The 20,354-nt window shown below is 38.7% G+C and overlaps 1 protein-coding gene across 2 annotated transcripts in view; it reads right to left on the bottom strand.

The window, feature by feature from the left end:
- Window positions 1-20,354, bottom strand: part of SNX9 (sorting nexin 9) — a 63,310-nt gene that overhangs the window by 24,849 nt on the left and 18,107 nt on the right. For both annotated transcript variants that reach the window (XM_071549248.1, XM_071549247.1), the window contains exons 2-5: window positions 18,654-18,740; window positions 16,250-16,324; window positions 14,970-15,092; window positions 727-910 (exon numbers count right to left, since the gene is read on the bottom strand). In XM_071549248.1, coding sequence (XP_071405349.1) covers window positions 727-910; window positions 14,970-15,092; window positions 16,250-16,324; window positions 18,654-18,740 — 469 coding nt within the window. The remainder of the gene's footprint in view (window positions 1-726; window positions 911-14,969; window positions 15,093-16,249; window positions 16,325-18,653; window positions 18,741-20,354) is intronic.

Below are 20,354 nucleotides of genomic sequence, written 5' to 3' on the forward strand. Positions count from 1 at the left end.
AAGGAGAAAGTTAAACAATTTATCTTCAAAAGAAGCAGCAGGTACTTCAGCACTCATACAAATTATCAACTAGGCAAATATATTAAGATCTAGTTCAGCCCTCTGTTTTGTGATTCCTCCTCAATTACCATTATCCCCACCAAATACATCCTGCAAAGCACTGCATTGGAACTCCATTGAGGGAGAGTGAAAAGAAAGAAAATAAACAAGAAAGAACATATGATGGTATGTTAAGATGAATTCAGTAGTGTTCCATATTCACAGACTCCAGATTAGCATTCCCTAGTTATGGGTTCTTCTATTAATTTAGGCTTTTACTACAAAAAGCAGAGAAGCCTTCTGAAAGGCTATTCCTTAAAATGAAGGATTTGAGAGACTACTTCTTCACAGGCCTGAGGGCAAAAATTCAAGGGTGTTAAAAAAGTTCCAGTTATGCAAGCTGAACAACATGCCTGAGAATAGATCACGCATTCAAAGACTTTGGTTTATCAGATTTTCATACAAATTTGATGTGTCTGTTTTGATCTGATTTAAAAATATTTCATTTTAAAAAACACTGTTATTTTAGTGTCCACATTACCCACATGGCAATATGCTACCAGGAAACTGGTTTTGTTTTGTTTTTTAAATAAACCATGTGCTATAGTCATAAAAGATTAAATAATTCTTACCTCTTCTGTCCACCTACTCTAATTTATTCAAAAAATAAGAGCATTATTAGTGTACCTGGTCCTTGATATGCCTGTGGATGACCAAAAGCTGCTGCTGCCTCCCAGTTATTTGAAGCACTGTTTCTCTGGCCAGCTGCACTTTCAGGCTTCGTCGCCCAGCTGTCAACAGCACTTCCATTATCCCAGTTCCCAGACTTCCCAACGTTCCAGCTGGACCAAGGATCATTGGCAACGCTTGCCTACATCATATGAAGACAAAAGTGAAGAAGAAATTGCTGAAGAAACGAGCAACAACCACATACTTTCTTCTTGCAGTCTTTGATCTCCTGCTGATAGGGTGTGAGTTTGCATTTAGCACTTCACTTGTTTGATTTAGGAGCAGCTGCCCGACCTTATGTTTCCAGCTACACAACATACAGCCAGCATCTGGAAGAACTGACCAGCCTTCCAGCAATATGACACCAATACATACTAATAAAAGTGTTAACTCCTCAGAGAAATGAACCTATTTGTTGCAACAGTGTTAGGAAACATTGTCACATGGTATTACTTTACAGAGACACCATAATTGTAGGGCATGTGAACTATCCATGGACCAAGTAGCACATTTAAAACAGGAACTCAGAAGTCAAGGATTAGATTTTTGCAAATACTTATTTTATCAAACTCAGACTAGTGGCTTTACTAAAATCAAATCATAAACTGCCCACCCACACCATCACTATTGATGTGACAGTGAGGGAGTTAAGGCCACCCGGCTGAGCTTGCCTGTGAGAGCTTAACTCATGCACTGTGAAGGGGAGGGAAGGAAACATACATCTGCCAGGAAACAGCCTGGCATCTCCCTGGAGACCCACTCTCTCAGCATAAGCTGATGACGTTGCAGAGGTGGAAACTGCAGTGAAAGAGTAGAGAGCACACATGCCTCTAACTACTGCATCAATTTGTCAAGTTCATCTGCCAGTAAGTTTGATTAACAGCTTAGCATCCTGCTCAGCACCTTGATTTTAACACTACACTTTGAAAGAGCCTCGATTAGTTAAGTGTAGTTGACTCCAGACACTTAGCACAGCGACTTGTTGGCAGAAAGAAAAACCTGCACACATAGCAAAACCCACATACCGAAAGAGTAGGAGGAAGAAAGGAGAAGGGGAAAGAATGCAAACAAAGCTGAGGAGGCTTGTCTTGTTCAGCAGGGGGAGAAACTGAACTTTGTAAGAGAAAGGCTCAAATCCTACAGAAGCCAGTACATTATTATTCTCATGAAGCAGCATATCAAAGAAGAGATGCCTAATACAAATTAATTGCTATTAGACTGTAACATTTACATGTATCTTAGAACATTTGCCAGAACAGAAAATTAAATAAAATTCCCACTAAAAGCCAAATTACTATATGCAAAAATGTTGAATAAGTGTGTTTCTTAAAGAAAAAAGTACAGCTACTACACATCCCATTTTCCTTCACATTCTCTCCTTTCATTTTAACTTTGATATACTACTTAGGAATACAAACTCTCACTTCAGTTTTTCCTAAAATAAAGTCATTTAGCAGTCAGATTTCACAGGCACTACCAAACCTTAAAAACTTGAAAATGATGCTGATATCATAGTGATAACTGAGGGGAATGTGCCAAGAAGTGGGATGAGGCAGAACTGGGGATGGGTGAACAAAGATTGGATAGACATTATTTTAAAAATCACGGAACCAGTATTCGGATGCACGCGTCATCATGTATTCCTGTAGGCCCTCTGACTGCAAATTAAAGGACATACTCCTTTTATCTTATCTCATATACTGAGTTGGCTGGAGTCCTGTTTTCTGCGGTCTCTTAAGACAACAATATAACACCTGTTCTTTAGGTTCACAATCCCCAGGATCTGGAAATTAAGACCAAACTCCTGGGGTGAAAAATCAAGATTCAAAAGACTCACAAGAGTTAATGGGTCTCTAGGAACTGATGAGAGAGACAGATTATGCAGACAAGCTTCTATATTGACAGTTGGAGGATTTTCTTTTTTTTAAGGATGAAACGTATGCAAGAACACTATGAGAGTAATATTGTTGGGGTCTACCTAATTCTTGACTATCTGATACACAGTGCTACTGTCAGCAAATCACAAAGAAGTTGCTGGTAGCTTATGAGTCTGCTCTCTTCCTATGGTGTTCACCTGGCATGAATTTAGCTAAAGAGAAATAACCATACATGGCATTAGTCAGAGTTCATTATCTTTGCTAAATGAAAACACATACACAGGGGCCCAGCCACATGCAAAAGCACACTTGCTTCTAACATAACACAGAGTACCTAGAAAAGAATAGTTTGCATAATGTTAATTTGCCTATACTTCCGCAATATAGGTTGTGCTGATCACTAGCAAATGGAAGCCCAGAAGTGGGGTGATTGCCAAAAGGCTGAGTAAAGTTTTCCTCTTCTCTGTAGTAGTTCATGTGAAATCTGGTACATGAGTAGGTGGCAAAGAAACCTTAAAATCTGCTGCAAAACAAGGGGGAGGCAATAAACACTGGGTACACTACTAAAGAATGACTGTCAAGAGCAATCATCAGACTTGCAGTTGCCAATATATAGTAGATGCTGTACAGCAAGGGGAAATGTATTACTTAAATTGTGCTCTCAGATGCCTTATCTCTGTGTACTTACATGGAAGTTCCTTTCAAATCAGAAAATTTTACTTCTGAGGTGTCTAAGAAAGCTCTGGGCTAAGTTCTTGCCCCCAGGCCTACAGATTACAAAAGGGGTGGAATAAGCTACTCCCCACTCATTCCTTTCAGCCAAAGGATCCATATTTTCCATATGAGGCACTGGGGAAGAGGGTCAGAGATGGACTAGGAAACTATATATATAGGCAACAATTTTCAAAGAGCACTTACAGGACTCCTTTCAACTTTCTTGAGGTGTTTGCCTACGTGCACACACACTGGACACTCGTAAGTAGTAGTCAACAATCAGTAAACATGGAGAAGGGTTCAGGAATCAGGCCTGTCACCCTCAAGGTTCTAGGCCATCGTGGAGGACCAAATAAAGACACATCAACTATTAAAAGGATAATCTCAGCTCCAGTCAGCAATTCTGTAGATCTCAGCAGCTGACAAACTCCACATAAGAAGCCATTTATGTTGCCTGGCTCTGGCAGAATAAATCCTAATTAAACCAGCATGTATTTTGCAAGTGATTAAATTACATGTTCTACACCTTCCATTTTCCATAATTGAAACTGATAATCCTCTGATCTCTTCTTAGTCATCACAAAAAATGTGAAGAATCCTCACAAGAAACTGAAATTTATTCAATATAACTCGATACAGCACACCTAATATCCAAGTATGCAAGCAATCTCAAATGCAAAACCACAAAAAGAATGCCACCACCACACAACTGAGAGACTAACCAGCCTTCAAATGAAGCATTGCATCTCTTCGTTCTGCAAGGTAACATCAAACAAGTACACTGAGATTAAATTCAAGGATAAACTCCTAAAGGCAGCTGATTTTCCCTTTTGGAGATATATGCACTTGCTTGCTCCTACTGTTCTAGGAGAAAGGAGAAGACAAAGAGGCTATGTGGGGAATGGACAACAGAGGGAACCATTACTGAATTTTTAAGTGTCTTCCACTCAGGGCAGATTCAAAATCACTACAGAAACAGATCACTACTGGTGAGGGGCTAGGGGATGGGAAGAAAAGTCTAGTATGTTTTTGAAGATCTAAAAATAGTTGAATGAGAAAAAACTCCACCACGCAGTGAAATCCTCAGCTTGGGAGTGGAATATCAGTATCCTTACCAGATGGATCATTAAATAAATAGGAGAAGTAACATATTTGCTATTTTCCAGAGAATCCAAAGCTATAGACAGTAAAACTAAGGTAAGGCACTGAGGTGTCTCTCTGTTCTGGCTGAAAATCTTTATTCAATCTCTTGCCCAACCAAGTTGTTCCTGGCAGGTCCCTTCCTCATGTTAATGCATGCTCCTGATGGACAAATAACCATGCTACCCCTCATGGACAAAAACCAAACCAAACACAATGCTCAGATGCTAAAACTAATTTAAGTACCTAAAAATAGCGAGGTAACTGTGCCATCAAAAACAATGACCTCCAACTGTAAGAAATACACCTTGAAATCTACTCTGAGGGACAGAAGCCAGCTGAAGCAGCAAATAAAGAAAGTCCAATCAGATCAAAGGAAGTTCAGGACAGCCAAAACTGCAATGAGAAGCATTATGCTCTTGAAAGAGGGTTCAAGGCAGCACAGAGCAATGGCAAAAAACACAAGAAAAATCATGGTGGCTCAGCTGAATAGCCACTCATCATGGTGGCTCAGCTCAGTGAATGAACACACCTCTCCAGTCTTATAGCTGCCTTAGGTACCTGCATGGAAACAAAGCCTTAGGCATACTCACATATTACACTAAACTTAAGTTCTTTGGATAACAGTCTCTGATAGATACATAAAAAAAAGTGAATATATAGACAGTCACCCTAAAAATCAAGTGTTTTCCTCCAGGAAGAAAGACAAACAACTAAAAGTCTATTCTGCAGCAACCACAGAACTGCATTCACTGTGCTGTATTTATGATAGAACAAGAGTGCACATTAGCAGATAACTGAAGTAGCTGCCATACCCATGAGATTTCACTGCCCTAGCATTGTGGTCCAGGACATTTCCTCCACTTTTGAAGGAAGGCCCTCTTTTCTATAGTAGCTTACACAATTTAAGCATCTTTAAAAAAATCCTTTAGGAAAATCAAAAGTGGAGATGGGCTAGATTTTACAGGATAACCAACCTTATGGAATCACATACTACAATGTTCCTGTAGATAAATACATGAAAGCAACATGGAAGAAGACCTCCAGAACCAGCTGACAAGGAGGCAATAGCAATGCTGTCTTAGGAATCCATTTGTTCCTCAGTCACTCCTGTATCTCACTTCCTTCCAGAGGAAACCACCATTCAGCACCTCCACTCCCAGTCCCACTGCCCCCTAAATAACTTAGTCACTGCAAAGGACATGGGCTTTGCCTGCTCACAAACCACACAAAGCCAAGGCACACCCACTGGACACTCTTTGCTTTCAGCAGGAAATAAACCTAAACCACCAGTGGACAAACTGAGTTAGTACCATGAAGAGCAGAGCAGTTAGTATTTTTGTTCTTTTCTGACTTCCAATCCTATTTCCTCACCTGTAAGATTATTCACAGCCAAAGAGGATTAGGGACTGCATTGTTTTGTGCACAGTGCAGGCACAGGATTTCTGTCTATCAACTCCTGATTCAGCTCAAAAAAATTCCATATTTGAAGTATTTGGAGTATCTAAAATTCTTTTAGAAAAATATATAATTTAGATTTGAGTGAATAATACTCAGTGACAGGACAAGGGGAGGAAAAACACTTCTTTTTTTTAATTAAAGTTTGTTTAGTTTCAAATTTCATCCACTAAAAATCCTATATACATTTGTTCAATGGAGCTCTCTCAGACTTCTGTTTTTGTTACTCACACCTGCACATGTAAATGGCAATCAAGTCACTTCTTTATATCCTTGTCTTCTCTTGAGCTGATTTCAATCCCTAATGGCTCCTTCTTGAAACACAGATGAGAAATTTCAGACGGTTTTCCAAGTAGCAATCACAGCAATGCCAGGAAGAGAAGAAAGGCTCCCTGTTCCTCTCTGATGTTCTCTAGACATCCCAGGATTGGGCTATAGAGATTAAACAAGGCTTTATCCTTCCTTGTTTGGGAAAAGCACTCCCTATTTTTGTTTGGAAACAGAGGACAGGGGTTTCCCTTATTGCCTTTTTTTCCTTTTTTTTTTTGAGAAGGAGTTGAAGAATATTACTGGCTAAGGCTTTTTATCTTACCACTTTCAATTACAAATACCCATGATTCCACTTTAAAATAAGTGCTCTGTCAACAGTGAACAAAAAAAAAATTAAAATCAGGAAGGAAACTATATACTGCAGTAAGCCCCCTGCTGTGCTGAAAGGGATTGTGCAATACATGCATGCCACGTGCCACTGTAAGTGTGCAAGCAAGCAGAAATGCCCACAGCGGGACTGACAAGATTGTTACTGTTATCAAGATAAACATTCTTTTTATTGTCAATGCCAAACTACTAAATCACAAGGCTACCTCATGAAATAAGAAGTCAAATTAAAAAAAAAGTAATGCGGAGTCCTGGGAAAGAATAACTCTGGGTCTAGGCCAGGTTGGGAGCAGACCTGCTAGAAAGCAGTTCTGTGGATAAGGAACTGGGGGTCCCAGTGGACAAGTAGCTGTCTGTGAGCCAGCAGCGTGTGTCCTTGTGGCCAAGCAGGCCAGCAAGCATTCTGCGATGCACTAGGAAGTGTGGTCAAGAGGCTGAGGGAAGTGAGGCTGCCTGTCTTTGCAGCCTTGGTGAGGCCACTTCTGGAGTGCTGTGTCCAGTTCTGGCTACTCACTTCAACAGGACATGGAGCTCCTGGAGCGGGCCCAGCAGAGGGCAATGAGGATGATTAAAGGACTGAAGCATCTCTCTTAAGAGGAAAGGCTGAGGGAGCTGGGCCAGTTCAGGCTCCAGAAGAAATGACTGAGAGGGGATCTCATCAATGTCTATAAATATCTAAAGGGAGAGTGTCAGGAGAATGGATCCAGGCTCTTCTCAGTGGTGCCAATCAATAGGACACAAGGCAAAGGGCAGAAACTGATGCACAAGAAGTTCCACCTGAGCATGAGGAAGAAATTCTTTACAGCACAGGTGACTGAGCACTGGAACAGATTGCCCAGAGAGGTTGTGGAGTCTCCCTCACTGGAGATATTCCAGAACCATCTGGACACAATGCTGTGCCATGTGCTCTGGGATGACCCTGCTTGAGCAGGGAGGTTGGACTGGATGACCCATTGCAGCCCCTTCCAACCAGACCCATTCTGTGATTCTGTGAATTGTACAAGAAAAAGAACATGCCAACACTGTAAATTGTGGAAAACTATTTCAATAATCAGATTTTGCCTGCAGATATGGCTGTAGATGAAGGTGAGGAATGATCATAGTACTATAGCAGTTTAACAGCTTCCTGCCTGAGCCTTTGCATTCCACTGGGTCATCCACAAAAAAAGCTCAGAAGAACTCTATAATTGGAATTGGTAAAATCACTGTCATATGTTGGATGGCTATTTTTTAATATGTCAATGTGATTCATTTCAAAGCAAACAAGCCACTGTTTCCAGTACTGTGGAGAAGCCATTGTCTTGTACTTTGATTAAACAAGAACTGGTCATAAATTCCTGTTGCAGGTCTGAACGCAATATTGTGACTGAGGTGGGGGAGGGGAATGAGTTGTTTTCAAATTCCACATGGCAATGTCACAGTGTCATTATCTGTAACAGGATCTAGAAATTACAATTGTAATTGTAACTCTCATAGTGAACTTACCTGCCTATTTTAAAAGGTAATTTAGCATACTGGTTTAACAAGATAAACTGGACTCAACCAAGTACGAGTGGGTTACATTTCTCATGACAATACTTCTACTTTACAACACACACAGAATCCTCAGAGAATGGCAATGCTATTACAGGAATGCAATAACGTGCATTTCAAAATTTCCACGGAAGTAGAATAGTGAACTCAGTCAGTAGCAGTATGTTTATTTTCTTCAGTCTTAGCATTTATTTCTGCTCATAGCAGTTTGGGGAAGGGGAGGAGGTGTTACAGAATGCAAATTTAACAATGACAATTTGCTTTTTCAGCACAAAGTTGCAAAAAATGTAGAAGATACAAAGTAATATTGTGAGAATAGCTTCCTTAGTGCCCTCCTTATGCATGTTTAACAACTTACATCTACACACCAGATAACTTGAGTTGCCTCAGCTCCTGCACATCAAATTATGCACTTTCACAACTATTTATTCATCCTGTCTGTATGTAAGTCCCATAGTTTTCTGAAGGGAAAGTATTTTCTAAACATAAAAGTGCATTTATCTTATTTTCTTCAAAAAGAGAAACTATCCCAAGTGATTTCACACTTACAACCAGGTAAAACAGTACAAACATGAGAGGTTTCTGGTAGCTGCTTCCTGTACCTACTCATAGGGTCTTGCTGCTCTGCCCACAACGTAACTGAACACACAAAACATGTGGGTTCTCTAAGGTCACCAGTAATTATCTGAAACATCTGCAATTCACAAAAACTCAAACTCTCAGGATACCTATTTTATCCTGAACTAAGAGCTGTACAGTCATCTTCATAGAGAAGTAGACTTGGCAGTGATTAGAGAATCAGTGTAAAGAAAAGGGAACAAACTCCTCTACAAATGCAACAGTTAGCTGCAAGAACTATTTTTGTATCTTAAAATATAGGGAAGCCATATCTACAGCTCTTACATCAACACAGCTGGTGATCCACTTCCACCCTGAAACAGACAGGCAGGACTCCAACCTGTTTTCATTTAATTCTAGCTTTCTATCCTGAAGAGAGGGGATTGAAAAAAGAACGAAAAAAGGATGGACTGAGCTCTAGAGGGAAGGGGAGAGAAACCATACAAGCTAAAATATACAGTATACTAAAATTTAGAGTATGTCTGTCTTAAGTTCAAACCTGTATGTTACATAGATTGTAAACAGCCAGACTACATCTTGGCTAATTGTACATACAGTCTGCCTACAGACTACTAATGAGATCACTGTACAGATAGCATTTTAACTTCTTAATAAGGAAAACTAGCCTGGGGCAATATGGTGGTAGTAGTAGTATTATTATTAATAATAATTTATAACAATTCATAATAATTCATAATAATAATTCAGAAAAACACTATTGTTAAAACAGAAGGCTGATACTTGTTCACAACTTTAAAGTATTTTAAGTTAGATAAATGAAAAACCACCATAAGTTGTGGTACAGAATGCAGAGATCACTGCTGCTAGAACAGCAGCTTCTGAACCTGCAACATGAGCAAAATAAATGCGAGTACATCTATGATTTGAAAATATGTACTAGTCTTGGCCACAACAAAAAACTTCAAACCAACCCAGCTGGAGGAGACAACTCAGAATGAATTTTACATTACTGATTGTATTTCTGTCCATAGTAAAATAATGAAGGCTTTGAGTGCCACCAAGCTAGTAACCTCTTGAACAACTGCAATGAGAAGCATGATTTAAAAATGTGGATATCCCTTATTGCTACAGTTACTAGAAGAAACTCGGTATCAAAGAATTGCTACAAGAGAAAAGAACTCCAGTCACTTTTCATCAAAAATGAGACATTTTGTGCTCATGTATTTTTCAGGATCACTTGGTTTAACCTGACAAAATTTACATTCATTTCAGTGCCATTATTGGCAGTATTATTTCAATACCAGCAGGGTTTACAGGTAACTTACTTTACTATATATACGTAATTCTAACAAATAGAAAAAGCGTAAGTGCTGATACACTTCCTCACTGGCTGTTCCAAATGACAGTCTAAAATTAGCACCTTACATTGCCACTCAGAGGGACAGTGGATTGACAGAGAAGAAAGACTTCTGATTCCCTCTGCTTCCGCTACACAAGGGCTACCAGGCCAAAACAAGAAGAGATCCACACAAAAGCCAAGCAACAGCCTCCATATTTGGCAACTAAGGCTTCCTCAAGTTGTATTTTCTTGAATCATTTTTAAAAGTTTTTCAGACACCGAACCACAAGTGTTATGGGCAGATGTAACATTAAATTCTCCTATCTGCTTACCTTCTTCTGAGTGTGAAAACAGTCACCTGGAGTTAATTTTTTTCCTTCATTTTGTGTTTAAGTAGTTTCATTGCTTGCTCTGATTGCTTTTTTGTCTCCAGTACCTTCTACAGGTATCTCTTTAAAAGAGCAGCTGCAAGTTTTACCAAAGCAGCCACTGCTGGGACACCACTGATGCAAGGAACGAGCCCTTGCCACAGGGGTGAACCGCCAAGGGTCAGGCAGAATTCTTCTCCTTAGGATGTATCTCTGTGCCCCTTTTCTACTGTCACTTTACATCTGTGGCAAACCCAGGTAAGGTACACTACCATGGTATTTCCCTAGTTATTGAATCTTTCTCAGTGATGAAAAGGAAGAGCAACTGCATTTTGTTATTGTTTATTAGTTTTCATGAGATTATTTACTGTACAGCAACAAAAAACATTTTTAAGAAAATACAGTCAGGGAGTAGGGCAGAGTTTGAGTCTCTGTTTTTTCAACACCATCAGAAAGTTACACTTTCCAGAGCAGGAAATCAAGACTCTTGTTTACCTAGAAAGCAGAAAGGCATGGGGGATGAAGGAGGAAGAGATGTTCAAGTGAGGGCATTTGTCTTCCCAACTAATGGCTACATGTGATGGAGCCCTGCTTTCCTGGAGATGTCTGAACACTTGCCTGCCCACGGGAAGGAGTGAATGAATTTCATATTTTTCTTTGCTTGCACACACAGTCTTTGGGTTACCTAGTAAGCTGTCTTTATCTCAACCGATGAGTTTCCATATTTTTATCCTTCTGATTCTCTCTCCAGTCCCACTGAGGGGGGAATAAGCAAGCTGCTGACTTGTTTGAGCTGCTTACCAGGGTTAAACCACACCACTGTGGCTTAACTGGTCTACCAAATATAGAAACTGAAAAAGCAAAACCTTCATGTTTCAAATCAGCCAGATCTATTATTTTTAATAAACCTCAGTACTGAAAGAGTACACAACAACCTGTGGGGTTTTTTTACTTACTGGTAGAAGAATAGAAGGAATTCTAAGAATTAAAACATCTTCCAACTTATTGAAATTGGGAAGTGGGGGCGTTGTGTAACTATGTGTATGTTGGAGTGACTTGATGCTTACAGAAAGGACTTCCTTCAATACAGTAGTAGTAAAAAAAACCCTAAAACATTTTGCTTATTTAAAATTGCTTTCATAAAGACTTCTTGGAATAAACTGTCAACCCCACAAGTCACTGTAAAATATAAGATACCATAAAATCTCAGCAATTAGGAATACTTGTATGCAGTCTACCAGACTAAGTTATGAACATTTTAGTTTCCACTACTGTGCTACCTCCAAGCATCAATTCCCTTTACACTGACACATAATTTGTCCATTTTTTTCACTCTTCATAGCCTGAACACAAGTTGCATTTAAAATTAAAAGATTGTATATTGACCTAGTCAGTTACCAAAGCACTTGAAAAGGCTATGGCAATTGCTTGCAACCGTGCACCTAAACACAAATTAATCCCAAGTGTCTCAGTGAACCCTTGTTAAACAATATAAATGTAATCATAATGAAACACAGAGAAATACATCTAGGAAGAAGGGTCATACCCACAAAGTAGAAGATTGTATTGTTATTAGCAGTGGCTCTAAAAGAGACTCCAGTATGCAGGGGATGAGCAACTCAGTATAACTTCCCAATACAGTATTACAGGAACCAATGCAACTTTTATATATTGGGCATTTCTACATCAGCACAGTGGTGCCAAACCTGTCTGACACCATGCGATGTACACAGGAGCAATGCATGTGTTTTACAGACAAGTGACAAGATTGAAGTGACTGCAGAAGAAAGCTTGCTTTTCTCCTGAGAGTGGGGAAAAAAAGTGTCTGACACCAGACAGACAGAATAAACAGACCAAATTTCTTAATTAAGAAGACAATTAGCAATAGAATTTTTGCAAGGGAAAAATACCACATACTAGAGAGCTTTCTGATCTGGGAGAAAGGCCTAACAGCCAAAATCGGAAGGCAGACTCCTTAGTATAAAAACTAAATTCCCATTAGCAATAAGCCACTAGAAAAAACTACCAGATATATGTCAGAAGCTGAAGAAACCAGTCTTCAAATCAAGGCCTATAGTTTAACTAGAAAAATATATATCCAAACAGCAGTTAGTGAACTCAGTTAAGAGAAAAAGACTTGAGGTTGGTCTCTTCTCCCAGGCACTCAGCAATAGGACAAGGGGGCACAGACTCAAGCTCTGCCAGGGGAAATTGAAGTTGGAGATCAGAAAAAAATTCTTTCCAGAGAGAGTAATCAGGCATTGGAATGGCCTGCCCAGAGAGGTGGTGGATTCACCATCCCTGGAGGCTTTTAAACTGAAACTGAACATGGCACTGAATGCCATGATCTGGTAAATGGACTGGAGTTGGACCAAGAGTTGGACTCGATTCTATGATTCTATGAAAATGAAAATAACTTACGACATAAAATCCTGACTTCACAACAGGATGGTTCATGCTATTAAAAAAACCAGGAAAACTGAAAACCCAAAGACACTAGCCTGAGGAAATCTGTTTCCCCTGCATGTTGCATGGCCTTGACTGCATCCAGGAGCACACTCTTCTCCTCCTCTCTCTCCTATTAATGTCAGCAACATAGTTTTACTGTAATGCGCTGTGGTATACTGGTTCTCCCAGCTGTTTCACAGAGCATATGATGGACAACTAAGGAATAGGATGGGCATTGATGCAGATGAATCAAGCTGTATGTCTCAAGTTACTCCTTTCCAAAACTTACTGTGAAAAGACCTGCAATTTGCATGTATTACAGGGACAGTATACTATTGACCCTGTGTAAACTACATTGTAAAGTGACCATATTTTCAAGCTTTTTGCTCCTCTAGAAATGTCACTTCCAAGACTAGATTGCCATATCTATTCTCTATTATTTAGAATATAATAGATATCTCTATTTTGACCTTTCCCTCTATACAGGCAAGAGCCTGTTTTTATTTCCCTTCTACAAGCACAAGTACTTTGTGGTAAGTGTAGAACAAGCTGTGACAGATACCTCTACCACCATTCAAAATATTCTGTTTATTACTTTACTAAGTAATTATTCCTAGATCAAATTAAGTTATATTTTTCTCTTCTGAGAAACAGTACTCAGATTTGACAGAAGTAGCTACTGCAAATATCTCAAGCTTCCCCAGAAGAAAAGTTTTGCTAGAAACTCTATAGCAGGAGAATATGGGGCAAGGTATAATAGACAGCACAGAAGAAAAGAGGTTTCCCTCCTCTACCTTCAAATTACTGTAAGTTTTACTGAGGGAAAACTAATCTATAATCAATACTTTTGGCTCAGTCTGACATGAGAAATTCATGAGGTATTTCAAAGTTCTGTGTTTAGCCTTACATATTAACTGGGCATCAATCGAAATAAAAAAGTTATAAACATCAAGATAGTCAAAGTGTGGTTTGGAGTTCTCTAGTGAGAACATGTGATCACAGAAAAACAATCCTGGCATTGTCCAGCTGAATACAAGGAAGCAAAAATCAAACACTATACAGTTAATGAACTGTTACATTCACTGTCATACAGAAATGCCCAAGGTTCAGTTCTCAAAAGATCTCACTTCATGTCAAAGACCTGTGGTGCAATTAAGAAAATTAACTGACATCTAACTGACCCACAAACCAGGTGTGTGTCCCATGGTGTTACAATAATTAAAGCTTTTACTTTCCAACACAAATACCTTTGCATGTTGTTGTTGGAAAAAAGCAGATTATGTTCTTCCGTTGACTTACGGACTTTGAAATGTTTAACTTTCTCCATGTGGGACATGCAGCAGTCTGCAGACCATAACGAACAACTTGTGTGTAAGATAAGGTATGTCCTCAGATATCTAACCTGAAACTAAATATTTGCTGCTTAATGAACTGATACACCAGGCAAAAAGGGATTAAAAACACCACAAAAATATTCTTGCAGCAAAATAAAAGCCAGCCACTTCTCCAACTGACCAGGGACAATGCATGAACTTGCTTCATCTTTTTTAATCCAAGAAACAGCTTTTAAATTCTGAAAAAGAAATATATCCCAAGATCAGCTCAGTTGGTTAGAGCCTGGTGCTAATAACACCAAGGCTGTGGGTGTATCACCCTGTATGGGCCATTCCCTTTAGGTTTGGACTCAATGATCCTTGTTGGTCCCTTCCAAGTCAGAATATTCTGTGAAATCTGTGACATTCATTCACTCTGGCTAACGATGTATAGACCACCCCACTGTATTAGACATGAATTTGGTAAGAGTGCACTTAGAATTACGGAGACTGAAGTTGTCACAGATTTACATAACTGCAGACTGGAAAGAATAAAAATGTCCCACTTCTGAAAGTGTTAAGACCATTAAATTTTCCAGCAATGACAGTATCTGAGCAGTCACACACATCATTAATATTCAACAAAAGTGTTCCCTAATGAAAACACAATTACTTTAATGAGTACTTTTATGAGGGTTCACAAATACAGCACTGCAAGCAATTACGTCAACAAAACTTTCCATGCCCACTGTGCCTGAAAAACTGGGAGACATACCTGATTACTGCTTTTTGCAGCAGAGTTGGTCTGAGCTGTATTTGAAGAAAGGGAATCAAAAAAGGCTTGGTCAGCTAATGAGTTACCACAGCTAATGCCATCTTTTCCACCTTCAGTTATAATCTGAAATGGAAAAAGTTGCAAATTACTTTTCATGCTTCTATTAATCAAATTATACTTGCTCATATATAATCATCCTAACATCCGTATCTCTAGACTTTAAGATGCTTGCACACAATCTTTTGAATTCAAATCCAATTGGACTTCTTACAAGAAACAGATGTGATATTCTGGAAGATTTAGTTCCACACCAGCTGGAACTGGTTTGCATTGTAACTGTAACACACAAGATTGTTGTGGCAGTGGACACCCATCTATAAATTCCTTAGAGATTAAAAAGATTGTTAACATCATTGCTTGGAGACTGGAAACTCAATACTCTTGAGGATCAGTTTGGGACAGTAAGTTTGGAGAGCCAAAAGCTACTGGACCATGAGCAAGCCAAATGAGTAAAAACACAGAGTTATGTGAACCAGCATGGTTCTGCTTTCCCCCTCGACCTCCACCCTTTTTTTTTTTTTTAATAAACACAGCACTGGGGAAGGAAGGGACACGTGCCTTAAGAGGTTGTCTGAGTCTTCAGCTAACTGGCAACATGCAGACATAGAAAAACTGAGCCCTCCAAGTGTGAACAAGGTTCCAGTCTTTGCATTAAGATTCCCATTCCATCCCCAACCAAATACCACCAGTATTTAAACAAAAAACAGATCAACACAGTGAAGAGACAGCAAAGGCCCTCTATAAGAAGATCAGCTGAGTAGTCCCTGGATTTAGGATCCCATATCCTGAGCCCTACAAATGCAACTCCATTCCAGAGATTTATAAGTGTGTGGCAAATCTCCCACAGTAACACCAGTGCAAACTTTCATGACTCATTTCACTTCCATATTTGTACCTTCAGACAGGAAAACAATTATTGGTTTGCGATGCCCTCAAAACCAGAAGCAGATTCAAAACAGTTCATGTTCTGCAGATCACCAGCATTTATTATAGACATCTTCCTGTTGCATTTCTTGGGCAAATCCTCAGAAGCACAGCAGCTTTGGATGACATATTTGAACTGGTCTCCAAAGCCAGCTACAACTGCTTCAATATCATTATATATTCCAAGCTTTAACACTGGTAGTTTTACATTTGAGCATTTCAGTCTCATCAGCAAACTAGAAGATGGCCTTTTTAGTAGTTCTGCTTTCTTCATGTGGAGCAGCATAGTCACTTACCTCAACATAATCTGTTGGAACAAGTCCTCTCTCTCCTTGGCTGTTTTTCCCTTCCAACCAGCCTCCACCAACATCCTAAAAGGAATAATATAGAAGTCATTTTGCTAGATGGATCCCACAGCATGCTTCAAATAGCTCCAGAGAAAGCAGTCTTGCTGTCAAATGCAATATACAAAACACAGTTATGTTATGACTGTATAATCGCGAACAAACTTGCTGAAAGCTGCTGAAGCAGCAGATACTCATTTAAACCGAACACAGACTGTGCTGGTCTCAAACAGCTATTGTGGACTTCAGATTTTAACAAGCATGAGAGGGAAAAAGCAGTTGATTTTTCAGCACTTTTCATCATTTATGAAACCACAGTCAATTGTCTGACACAGACTGCATAAAAACAGAGCTATTACTATGTCAATTTCAAAGCATTAATTTTAATCAATAGGCTATAAAGAAGACTCAAAGAACAAAGATATTGGTAATACCTGTAAAAGTCTCTACTTCATTTATTGAAGATGCAGAGATGTGTAATGAGTGAGAGCTATTACTCACAAAAATATTAAGGGTATTCTCAAGATTAAAAGAGCCACACACCATATAAGAGATCTGGAGACACTCTTTCTACTTCACATTTATTTTCAGAGGCAGGGCTCATGCTGTTAGTTTAGAAAGAACTAACACAGTTCACCTCTGATCTCAGTGGGGCATCCTGATACTGTTTGGTTTTTTAAAACACATATTTTACATACACTAAATAAACTCTGCAGACCTTTGCAGTTAAGCTTAGTTAATTCCAGCACAACACTACCTGGAATAAGCCAGTTCTGTTTTAAATCAAGTTGTTTAAGGAAGAACATAGTTACATGGTCAGCTAGTTCACAGATGAAAACTGGAACCTCACATGCTAGACAGCAATTATTGAATTTTATGTTTTCTTAATTTGCTTTTTAATGGATGTATTTGTTTATTCATCATTTTGTTCTTTCATTTGGAAATCTTATGTAATCCTGCACATAGGAGAACTCAGTTTATGTATTCAAGATTTTAAACAGTAAAGATCAGTTATTGAAACAACTTCTATTTACTTTTCACTCAAGAACGCAGAAATAATTAGACATCTCAGATTATAAATTCAACTAGCTTGGTTAAAATGCAAGAGCAGTGACATCTTGAGCCATTAAGTCATATTTGCACTGCTACACTTAAAAGCAATCATCCATTTACTTGCATGACTTATGGTATTGCTGTCTAAATTTATCAAATCAAAACAGATCAAGAGCTTTTGTGGCAGTTAATCATGAACAGCATAAAATAAAGTTTTACTTGATTTTAAGTACACTACCTTAAGCCACAGATGTCTTTTCAGTGAGATCTAGCTTAAAAGTGGTGAACTGTTTATTTCTATATAGTCCTACTTTTGTGAGATGTCACTAAGCTCCTGAACTCATTTAAAATGTAACCTCTGCCACAGCACAGCACACTATCCAAGAGGGCGATGGTTCTATTAAATATCTGCTTCAAATATTTAAGATCAGTGGAACTAAAAATTGTAAGAATGACACATGACTAGGCCCTTCAAAGAACTAGTTTATTCTGTAGAACCCATGCTTCCTATACAGCCAAATAAACCACCTGATTTTGAAGCCAGGTTTTATTTTGGTTTGTATGTGTTTTAGAAGCAAAGTCTATTCACTAAGCCAGATTGCTACATGAAAAGCAAAAGCAGAAGGAACCAACACCTTGTTATCAAGGGTAAGATTCATATAGGATAAATGTGCACTCAAATTCAAAATGTACACATAAATGTCAGTGCTCAAAACTACTTTTCATTTAACAACTCCCCCCAACAGCATTACAGTATTTTCACCACTTCTTCCCTGTACCTTGTCCATATTTTTTTAATTACAAAAGGGCACACAAATTTAATAACAAATATTTTGTAGTGAATTCTTTAACAAACTTTGAATGCTGAAGTATTTAATTAAGGAACCCAAAACCTAGAAGGGAGCTGGCATGTCACATTTAAACACAAGTGGCAAGCACCTGAGAGACTACATGCACACAACCTGTGGAACATTAGGCACACAAACAGAGATTCATTCAGACATAAAGGTTATCACCACCATTACCTCCTTCCTCTTCCCTGGCACTCTGCTCTGTTTAGAAGGAAACAAAGCTGAGCACATTATTAAGTGTGTGGGCACAATTTCAGAAGGCTCGATCCTCCAAACCTGCTCACTGCATTTGTTTCCACAAAACTATTACAAGCTTCTTTGTACTCAGTTTGCTAGTTCTTCAAGAAATGGTAGCCATGGCTTCAGATGTCACCTAGACCATTTTATTTCCATATACTAAAAGTAGGTCAGGAAAGTGCACTGAAATCCTGATTCTCCCTCAGTTTTCTTACCGGGTTGGTAATTGTGATGATCTCCCCTTCACTGACCGTCAACTCATTGTTGCCAGGCTCAGCAGCAAAATCATACATAACACGAGCCTGTAAGTGAAAAAGAATGAACAGTGAGCCTTCCAGCTTATTGAGAAGATTTCACAAAGGAACTATCAGCACAACTTAGTCTTAACTACCAGAAATAGTAAGTAGGGTCAGGGTGAAAGCACAATGCAACTCAGCAAGTAGGATGCTAACATTTCCTAGATTTGAGCTCCAAACTGAACAGGAACAAAAACTTTACAAGATAAAAATCTCAGGTGGAGTTTGTTCGAGATAAGTTACCAGATGGATTCACAGTTCAAGGCTGGCTGTTTTCTGCCATGTCCAAAACTATCTGTACAACATTTTCCAGAGGAAGAAGGAAAGGCTTCAGACTTTAGCAAACAATCCAATTATTTTTTTCCTACAAGACATATTCCAGCTCCAATTTGGGTAAAAGGAACTGTTTCATAAAGCAAGTAACTTAGAAAAAAACCCAGCTGCAGATGTAAGTAACCATGGCTGTACATAAAAAGCAGTATGTAAAATTATTTTCTGAGACTTTGTATGGGAGGAACTATGTAAATGCACAAGCAGTCAGTGAGAGTAGGGCCTGTTACATATTGGCATGAGGGGGGAAGGAAAATAAAACAAACCTAATTTTTAAGTGTTTAGATACACAAATGCTCTGCTGTGTACTGACTCTGCTACTACTCTACATAAAAGAAATGTTACATTTGAAACACTGACAAAGTTGGCTAACATTTAAAGAATGTTTGTGCTTTATACCAAGAATCGTGACATGGCCTAAGATTATATTTCCAAAGATGTTTTCATTGTCTTCTATCAAATTCCTTTCCAATCTAAAAAGTAAAGGAAGCTCTGAGGAATTACAAAGAGAATATATTTACTTTCTCACAAACTGTTGAAATGAATGCAAAGAGAAACTATATACATTTTTCCCATGGAAAAGGAAGATCTAGAATTAAAGTTTTAGCTTTCCATTTAAACTGACATTTTAAAAAACCTTTAAACTTGATCTGACTTTTTATCTAAGCTTCTCCCCACAGGTTAAAAGATTAAATCTAAGAAAAAAACCCAGATTTTATACTGGTGTTACTAATGACATCAGACACTGTACACCAATGAGTTCCTTCTTCTATTTGGAGGTTAGGAGGAAGAAAAAACTAAACAAAACATAATTGTTTCAGACAAAGGTGACAGTAAATCAATGATTTCTGTTGAAAGAAAGTTGTATGATAGGAAAAAAAATACCTGAGGCCAGACATTCCCCATCAAGTCTTGCCTATCACAAAACTGCAGGTTGTTATGATTCCCACCTAGACATCCTTTCTTTTAACAACAAAAACAAAACCCCAAAAAACCAAAACCAACAAAAAAAAAAAAAACCCAAAAAAACCATCAAAAAGAGACCTTTGCACCCCTACATTTTAATTTCATGAGCATCATGTGGAAATACTTCTGGCTGGTCAAGTGATAGTTTACTTCAGTGTAAATAAAAACAGAGCTGAGAAAAAACACGTATTTTGTAGTTCAGCTGACAAAGCTAATCTTGAACCAAGTGCACAACAAATCAAACACTTGGTCTTCTCCACCAAAGCTGCACAACATTGCAGAAAACTGTGTGTCCCAAATGCTCTGAATGCTTCCTCGCATGAA

The sequence above is a fragment of the Pithys albifrons genome, chromosome 2 (genome assembly GCF_047495875.1).
Source record: "Pithys albifrons albifrons isolate INPA30051 chromosome 2, PitAlb_v1, whole genome shotgun sequence".
Lineage (NCBI taxonomy): Eukaryota > Metazoa > Chordata > Aves > Passeriformes > Thamnophilidae > Pithys > Pithys albifrons.